Here is a 10610-nt window from a genome sequence, read left to right on the forward strand (position 1 = left end):
CCATGTGTTATTTCAGTTTTATAACCACTCTACAAGCAAGTTTTTATGTCAGGATTCAAGGATTAGTTTGTAACTGAAAGCTCAGTTAAATTCGATCAATAAAAAATCACGTTCAGTTCTGGAATAGAGCAGATCTACATTATGTGGGACTGATTTTAGATAGTTTAGATGAGTTGACTCACGTGTCTCCACAGTCAGTTTGATTCCAGCTCCAAACGTCATTCTCTGAGCATTTGTCCCACAGTACGAACTGACAGGACAATAACCCTCAGAGCTCTATCATAGCCCTAAATAAGTTTTTATTTTAACAAGGTGCTAGAATTGAAAAACTACTTTTGTTTTCAGTTGACGTTTCACATTTTCTGCAGTTGATTTACCATTAATATCTTCTAAAATCTATCTGTAATTGTCTACAATGAAAGTTGTAGACAAATATTGCATTCATTATTACATTACATGCCTGTAAAAATAATAGAACATCAAGTTTTTTGGGAACTAAGCAAAATAAAAACTAGATTTCAGTTTGCCCCTTTCTTCAGAAATCCTGAGAAATTTGTTATTGAAATTTTCTTCAATTGACCAAAAAAATTATTTTTTTAATTTTGATTTTTAAGGTTAAACTTCCAAACATTATTTTATACTTAGCTTTCCATTTATGTTTGTCTGTTGTTTGAAAATCAAACATTAAAGTAATATGTTGCTTCAGTATCATGTCTCTATATGTTGATGAAAATCTACGTAACAATAATTTGAAACCGAGCTTGTCAACTTTAATTTGGAGCTTTTAACAATTTCGCTATCGGATTGTCACCAAAGCATTAAAAGAAATTTACTTACTGACATAAATATGAAGTTTGGTGCCGCTTCCAAAGAAAATCTTGTTTCCATTCACACAGTTTGAGACGTCAGCACACAAACCTCAGCAAACAGCACACTTCAGCTAAATCAAACTAAACTATAGAGTGAAAACTCTGCAAACACATGACGAGTTTATGTTATGTGAGCTTCATTTTTTGGTTCATTTGATAATTTTGGGTCAAATTTTGTTTGCGCTGCATCTTGTTGGAAGTGGAGTTTCTTCTGCTCATACTGGGGAAATAACTGGAAATTTTTAACTCTTCACGTCAACAAATTTGAAAACAGTATCTCCAAAACATCAAAGAAAGAGTGGAACTAAGGGGAAGGAATTGAAGTCAGTCAGTGATTGGAGATAAAGCTTGATTAGTAATTAAAGTATGACCTGCAGACTATTGAGCTCTTGCAGAAATCCACCCTGAATATCCAAAGTACATTCAATAAAGTTTCAGCTCATTTTCAAACTTTACATGAACTTACGTGACTGAAGGTTCAGCCTGATTCCTCGGCCGAACAGCAGCTTATTCCCCATAGTCACACAGTGTTTGTCAGCCTGATAAAAACCCTCAAAGACGACAGACTGGGACTGAACCAGTGCAGGTTTCATTTAAACGACAGACACTGAACTGAATCAGCAGACAAACTTAGAAAAATCCAACTAAATGTCTGCTAACATCAATTAAATGTGCCTGTAAATTGTTTTTATAAATTAGAAAATCTCTTTTTGTTTTGTTTTAAAAACATCTATTATATTTTTCTACTATTTCAGTTTGTATTCATCACTATAAAACGTGTCACTTTTAATGTTTATAATATGCTGCATTTTGATACTTACTGGGTTCAATGTCTAATCTGGTTCCAGTTCCAAAGACGATCCTAAACTGGTTTCCAGTATTCACACACCATGACGCACCATGACACAAACTCAGTTACAACTGCACCAAACTTCATCTGACAACTGAAAAGTTATTTTCAACTTGATTAGCCATTTATTTTATTTAATATCTAAGTTGATTGATGTATCTATGATTTTAATGTTTAGGATGAAAATGATCAAGACGATCTTAAAACTGGTTAGTGTCCAAAAAGAATCTGTTATTATTTGGATAACTCATCATCCAGATAAAACAAAAACTACTTCCTCAGTCCCTGGAAAGTTTACATTTTAGATTTTACAACCAGTGTTGGACTGACTTATTTTTGACCTTTTACTGTAGTGATTTTATGAGCCTGATATCGATTATATTTGACATTAATATCAGTACTTACTGGGTTCAATGTTGAGTTTGGTTCCACTTCCAAAGAAGAGTTTATATCCACCTCCAGCATTCACACAACATGAAGCACCATAACACAAACTGAACTGACTGAACAACAGACCCAAACTTCATTCAGAAAAAAATTATCTTTAGTTTGTAATATTCACTATACATTAGAGGTACTGAATTAACTATTTTAGCAATCCTTTTTCTTCAATACCTGTTTGGTTGATGTAAATATTATGACTGTGCTCATTATGTTCATTAAACCATCTTTAAATATTTGGATAACAACTAAACTGCAGCATCGTCCAAATAAAACTATTTTTGTGTTTGTTTTACAACAAGCACCTTATTGAAGTATTTTCTACTTTGTGCAGATTTTATGAAAATCATTTCCATCACTGTCAGCAGCTGTTAACACACCAATAAGTCCAGCTAAATACAGCTTTGCTCGTTTTCTTGTTTTCATCTTCAGTCTGATTTTATTAGAATAAAGTTTATTTGCTTTTAACAATGCTCATATAAGTATTGATTATGATCAATATCAGTACTCACTGGGTTCAATGTTTAATCTGGTTCCACTTCCAAAGATGAGCTTGTTTTGATTCGACGTAGTCACACAACATGAAACACTATGACACAAACTCAGAGCTGCTAACTCAACCAAACATTTTTATAGTTGGAAATTTTCTCAAATTTAGAAAAGTGACAATTTTCTTGAAAAAAACATATATATATATATATATATATATATATATATATATATATATATATATATATATATATATATATATATATATATATATATTATTTACAAAATGAATAAAATGTAAATGGTGATATTGACTGCAAGATATTAATCATGAACACACTGTTCATGCTCTTGATTAATACATCAATGACTAGATTATCTCGATCAATGTTTTCATGTTAAACGTGATAATGTTTGCCATTAAAGACACCATATAATGCTGTTTATGATCGATGTCAGTACTCACTGGGTTCAATGGTTAATCTGGTTCCACTTCCAAATGTGAGTTTATTTGGATTCGTTGTAGTCACACAACATGAAGCACCATAACACAAACTCAGGGTGACTAACTCAACCAAACTTCATTCAGAAAAACATTATTTTTTACATTTGGGACTTTTTCCAATTTAGAAAAGTGACAATTTACAGATTAACCTCCGATTAAACCATCTTCTAATATTTGGATAAAACCAAAACTGCAGCATCATCCAGATAATAATAATAATCATAATAATAGTAAAAGGATTTTTATTTTCACAAGTGTCACACTAAAGTATTTTTTACTTTCTACTGATTTTGTGAGATTAGCGGTCAACTTTTCCAACCTTTCATCTTTTTTTATCTTCTAGTCAAATTTTAAAAAATGATATTAAGTTGGATTAAACAATGCTCCATAGAAATAAGTTTATGATCTATATCAGTACTCACTGGGTTCAATGTTTAATCTGGTTCCACTTCCAAAGATGAGCTTGTTCTGGTTTGTTCCAGTCACACAACATGAAGCACCATCACATAAACTCGGAGTGAATCACTGAACCAAACTTCATTCAGAAAAGCATTGTTTTTACATTTAGGACTTTTGTCCAAGAAATCAAACTTGTTTGTAAATATGTGACAATTTTCTTGAAAAGAAGGAAATTATTATATTTACTGCAAGATATAAATAACGGGCAAATTGTTGATGACTGGATTATCTTGTATCTATCAATGTTAAACACATTATTTGCTTTTAAAGACGCCTCATATAAATATCAATTATGATGTATATCAGTACTCACTGGGTTCAATGTTTAATCTGGTTCCACTTCCAAAGATCATCTTGTTTACACCTCCAGCTTTCACACAACATGAAGCACCATAACACAAACTGAACTGACTGAACAACTGAACCAGACTCCATTTAGAAAAGTAAAGTGTACCTTCTGATATTCACTGCGAAGTAAAGATACAGTTTTAACAATGCTTTTCTGTTAAACCTACTTGGTTGGTGTATTTAGTTTGAGTAGTCTCATTAAACCATCTTTAAATATTGGATAACAACAAAACTGCAGCATCATCCAGATAAAACTTCTTGGTTTCACCAAAATGTCATATTGAGATATTTTGATATTTGATATTCTGAATTATTATTTCCATCACAGTCATTAACTCAGTTTAGTTTAAATAATACCAGTAAAGTTTGACTTTAAAGATGCTTCATATAAATACAATGTTTATGATCTCCATCAGTACTCACTGGGTTCAATGTTTAGTCTGGTTCCACTTCCAAAGATCATCTTATTTTGAATCGTTGCAGTCACACAACATGAGGCGCCATAACACAAACTCAACAGTGACTAACTGAACCAAACTTCACTTAGAAAAACATTATTTTTATATTTAGAGGTATTTATTTAATTTTATTTAAATAAAAAAATTAACTGAATTGATAAAATGTACGACAAGATATAAGTTATGAACAAACTACTCATGCTCTTAATTAACACATCGATGACTTGATTATCTTGATCAATGTCTTCATGTTAAATGAGATAATGTTTGCTTTAGAGGACACTGTATATAAATATTAATTATAATTTGATTGAGGACTTACTGGGTTCGATGTTTAATCTGGTTCCACTTCCAAAGATCGTCTTTTGATTCGTTGTAGTCACACAACACGAAGCACCATGACACAAAGTCAGAGTGACTAACTGAACCAAAGCTCATTCAGAAAACAATATTTTAACATTAAGGACTCTTGTCTAATTAAAAAAGTCATAATTTTCTTCCAAAAAAATACTGATTATTAATGAATCTTATAAAAAATATCCATAACTTGATTTTTAAGATCAAGACAATATTTCAACAGTTTCAGCTCATAAAAACTTTGTGTCTTTGTTTTAGCTGGATGTTGATGCATTTCTCCAATAGTCTGCTAAGAATTATTATTTTTTACCTTCTGATGATTTTATGAGACTGAAGAGTCGATTATTGTGCTCAACTATCCCGTCTTTGATGCAACACACAAATAACGTTTGTTTTTGAAGATGCTTCATAAAAATAATGTTTATGATCTCTATCAGTACTAATAAAGATGCTTTATATAGATATTGATTATGATCTATATCAGTACTCATAAAGATGCTTTATATAGATATTGATTATGATCTATATCAGTACTCATAAAGATGCTTTATATAGATATTGATTATGATCTATATCAGTACTCATAAAGATGCTTTATATAAATATTGATTATGATCTATATCAGTACTCACTGGGCTCAACATTCAGTCTGGTTCCACTTCCAAAGATGATTTTATATCCAGCATTCACACAACATGAAGCTCCATAACACAAACTCAGAGTGACCAACTGAACCAAACTTGACTTAAAATCTGTTACATTCACACCATAAAGATAAAATGTATTTTTAAAGTTAACTGAACAGTAGAATTATTGAGGTGTTAATGTTTATATTGATCAATAAATTGATGATGTGATTATCATGATCAGTTTGTTCAAGTTAAACACTACATTTTTTACTCATAAAGATGCTTTATATATATATATATATATATATATATATATATATATATACATATTGATTATGATATAGATCAGTACTCACTGGGTTCAATGTTTAATCTGGTTCCACTTCCAAAGATCATCTTATTTCCACCTCCAGTATTCACACAACATGAAGCACCATAACACAAACTGAACTGACTGATCAACTGAACCAAACTTTAGACATTTAGAAAAACACGAGGCTTCTGTTCAGTTTAAAGAATACTATTTTCATTAAATTAATTGATCATTAATATAAATTATAAATATCATTTAAATTGGTATAATAACTATACAATTGATACTGAAAACAAACACAACCAAACTTCATTTAGAAAGTAGTTGTTTTTATATTATACACAATGATGTATTGATTGTGATTAATGACTGAGATCATCTTTTAACCATTTAGGTTTTTAAAACTATCTTTACTGCTGAAGAAACTGCAGCGTGAGTGTTGGAAGTTGATGCTAAACTGCATCGATGGCTTTAAAGGTTAAATAAAACCAATCATGTATGAAAGATCTGGAATATTTGAAGGTTTGTTGAAAAGCTTAGATTGTTTTGAAGCGTCTGAAGTAGATTGAATAGTGGAAAAGAAGGAAGAGTTTAAATCTTTGGATAACTCCAAATGCTGTAAACCCAATATATAAAATCTACATCAGTACTCACTGGGTTCAATGTTTAATCTGGTTCCACTTCCAAAGATGATCTTAAACTGACTTGAACCTCCAGTCACACAATGTGAGGCACCATGTAACAAACTCAGCAGTGATGAACTGAACCAAACTTCATTCAGAAAAACATCATTTTGTAAATTTGGTTTGCCTGTGAATGTTAATTATGACGTTTACAGTACAGCAGAGATACTGATCAAAGTATTCTAGTGTTACACGTTTGATGAACACACTGATGATCTGATGAACTTCATCAACTGATGTATTTGATTATTCTGATCAAACTGTTCACTCATCAATGAATCAAGACAAACACAGCTGTTTATCTTATTTATTTTCTAATCTAATTTTGTGTTTAACAACAACAAGTCTGCTTTCAAAGATGTTCTGTGAATAATATTCATGGTCTCATGTTCAAATATGAAATTTGTACCTCTGGTATTCACACAGTATATTTAGTCGAATATCAATTCTACATGTGAGACATCAACTGGACTGATTACATCCACTTAGGCCTCACCTTTTATTAAATATTTCGTTTTTATGATTCACACAGGTAAAGTTTTTATGTTTGATTTTAATAACCTGGTCTCATTAATATTTATGTCCAACCCTGCAAAGTGCTGCATATAAGTATTGTTTATGATCAATATCAGTACTCACTGGGCTCAATGTTTAATCTGGTTCCACTTCCAAAGATCATCTTATTTCCAGCATTCACACAACATGAAGCACCATAACACAAACTGAACTGAGCAACAAACTCAACCAAACTTCATTGAGAATAGCATGATTTCTACATTGAAGACTTGTGTCCAGTTACAAAATGTCAATATTTTCATTAAATACATGTGTTTGTGATGTGTGTTAATGTTAAATAAAATGTAAACGGTCAGATTTACTGTGCATCAGAGATATCGTACAAACTGTTTTAGTGTTCGTTAATTAATTAATTGCAGAACAATCTCAATTTTTGCTCATAAAAGCTTGAAGATTTATCATTTTGTATATTTTTAGACTGTTATCTGAGTTTCTTGCTTTCTGGATATACAAGGATTCAACATGACAGCTGACACTGTTATTGAGTTTCTGTTTGTTTTCCTGTATAACATGAGTATTGTTCAGTCTTTAAGACAGTTCTCAGTACTCACTGGGCTCAATGTTCAGTCTGGTTCCACTTCCAAAGATCATCTTAGATCCAGATCCAGTATTCACACAACACAAAGCACCATAACACAAACTCAGCAGAGTAACAAACTGAACCAAACTTCATTTAAAAAAAAGTAAACTTAATTTTACACTCAGGTTTTTTAAATTTGATTTTAAAATAGCTACCTCCCAAAATATTTCATAAAATCTGGCCAGTTTGTTTCATTACATTTACGTCACTTTTACATTTAGGATTTTTGACTAAAAGATTGAATTATGATCAAAACAAACGAGCGGCTTCTCTATAAACAATGATTAGAATCTATATCAGTACTCACTGGGCTCAATGTTTAATCTGGTTCCACTTCCAAAGATCAGCTTAGTTGCAGTATTCACACAACATTCAGTCCCATAACACAAACTCAGCAGAGTAACAAACTGAACCAAACTCCATTTAGAAAAACATGATTTTCTACAATGAAAAATACCGTCTGGTTAAAAAGGTCAATATTTTTCATTAAATGAATACCATGTGTTATTATTTATCACACTGATTATTCTGATTAAGACTTTTTAATTGAGTTTGTTTTTGTTTTAGTTGTTTAGATTCTTTATATTTGGTGTATTATAAAGACGGTCTTTGTTAAACACCAAAGTTGAGGAATCGTCCATCGTAGTTCCTGACATTTTGAAGAAACAAGTGTCTCACCTGACAGTGCTGACTGAATTATTTTCTACTTTGTGCTGATGTCATGTTTCTGGAGAGTCATATGAATCATTTCTATCAATGTCAGCAGTTCATTATTTTCATTAATAAACTAATTAATTAGTCAAGACAACTACAAGTTTCTATCTTTATCTACTACTCCGTATATATTCATGTTCAAGTGTGTTTCAAGATGCTTCATATAAATAATAGTTATGATAAACTACTCACTGGGCTCAATGTTCAGTCTGGTTCCACTTCCAAAGATAAGCTTGTCATTTACAGTATTCACACAACATGAAGCCCCATAACACAAACTCAGAGGCAAACTGAACCAGACTTCATTTAAAAAAAACTGCAACTGAAGAATTCACTTTGCACATAAAATATCTAGATATGATTAAACTATTTAAATAATCATGCATTTGATTATCACATTGATTTAACAGGTTTGAAACTATTTACTATTTATCACACTGATTATTCTGATTAACAATTTTTAATTGAGTTTGTCTTAGTTTCAGCTGGATGATTCTTCATTTTTGATGTTTTCTAAAGATGTTCCTGTTCCTGACATTTTTATCTCCTGACAACAGACTTATACTGAATGATGTTCCACTTTGTTCTGATTTAATGACTCTGCAGACTTCAGTGAATCATTTCCATCACTGTCAGCAGCTTCACTCATCAAGAAATCCTGAAAACTACAAGTTTTTATCTTTTTTATCTTCTACTCTGGTTTGTATATATTCATGTCAAACTCTGTAAAGTGTGCAAATATGCTTCATACAAATAATTATTATAATAAACTACTCACTGGGTTCAACGTTTAATCTGGTTCCACTTCCAAAGATCATCTTAGATGCACCTCCATCATTCACACAACATGAAGCACCATGACACAAACTGAACTGTGCAACAAACTCAACCAAACTTCATTGAGAATAGCATGATTTCTACATTGAAGACTTCTGTCCAGTTACAAAAGGTCAATATTTTCATTAAATACATGTGTTTGTGATATGTGTTAATGTTAAATAAAATGTAAACGGTCATATTTACTGTGCATCAGAGATATCGTACAAACTGTTTTAGTGTTCGTTAATTAATTAATTGCAGAACAATCTCAATTTTTGCTCATAAAAGCTTGAAGATTCATCTTTTTATGAGTCTGGAGGTTCGAACAATGATTTCAGTCACCGTTAGCAGCTTTTTTACCTTTTACATCTAATATTGTCTTTCTGTTTGTTTTCCTGTATAACATGAGTATTGTTCAGTCTTTAAGACAGTTCTCAGTACTCACTGGGCTCAATGTTCAGTCTGGTTCCACTTCCAAAGATCATCTTAGTTCCAGCACCAGAATTCACACAACACGAAGCACCATAACACAAACTCAGCAGAGTAACAAACTGAACCAAACTTCATTTAAAAAACGTAAAATTATTTTTACACTCAGGTTTTTTAAATTTGATTTTAAAATAGCTACCTCCGAAAATATTTCATAAAATCTGGCCAGTTTGTTTCATTACATTTACGTCACTTTTACATTTAGGATTTTTGCCTAAAAGATTGAATTATGATCGAAACAAACGAGCGGCTTCTCTATAAATAATGATTAGAATCTATATCAGTACTCACTGGGCTCAATGTTTAATCTGGTTCCACTTCCAAAGATCAGCTTAGTTGCAGTATTCACACAACATTCAGTCCCATAACACAAACTCAGCTGAGCAACAAACTGAACCAAACTCCATTTAGAAAAACGTGATTTTCTACAATGAAAAATACCGTCTGGTTAAAAAGGTCAACATTTTTCATTAAATGAATACCATGTGTTATTATTTATCACACTGATTATTCTGATTAAGACTTTTTAATTGAGTTTGTTTTTGTTTTAGTTGTTTAGATTCTTTATATTTGGTGTATTATAGAGACAGTCTTTGTTAAACACCAAAGTTGAGGAATCGTCCATCGTAGTTCCTGACATTTTGAAGAAACAAGTGTCTCACCTGACAGTGCGGACTGAATTATTTTCTACTTTGTGCTGATGTCATGTTTCTGGAGAGTCATATGAATCATTTCTATCAATGTCAGCAGTTCATTATTTTCATTAATAAACTCATTAATAAGTCAAGACAACTTCAAGTTTTTATCTTTATCTACTACTCTGTATATATTCATGTTCAAGTGTGTTTAAAGATGCTTCATATAAATAATAGTTATGATAAACTACTCACTGGGCTCAATGTTCAGTCTGGTTCCACTTCCAAAGATGAACTTGTCATTTACAGTATTCACACAACATGAAGCCCCATAACACAAACTCAGAGACAAACTGAACCAGACTTCATTTAAAAAAAACTGCAACTGAAGAATTC

At 31.5% G+C, this 10610-nt stretch overlaps 1 protein-coding gene across 1 annotated transcript in view; it reads right to left on the reverse strand.

Moving 5' to 3' along the window:
- LOC141016236 (M1-specific T cell receptor alpha chain-like) overlaps positions 1 to 7580 on the reverse strand; it is a 32748-nt gene extending 25168 nt beyond the window's left edge. The window contains exon 1 of the mRNA XM_073490487.1: positions 7529 to 7580. Within this exon, the coding sequence (XP_073346588.1) occupies positions 7529 to 7568 (40 nt within the window). The 5' untranslated portion in view covers positions 7569 to 7580. The remainder of the gene's footprint in view (positions 1 to 7528) is intronic.
- Positions 7581 to 10610: the final 3030 nt, after the last annotated feature.

The sequence above is a fragment of the Pagrus major genome, chromosome 21 (assembly GCF_040436345.1).
Source record: "Pagrus major chromosome 21, Pma_NU_1.0".
Taxonomy (NCBI): Eukaryota; Metazoa; Chordata; class Actinopteri; order Spariformes; family Sparidae; genus Pagrus; species Pagrus major.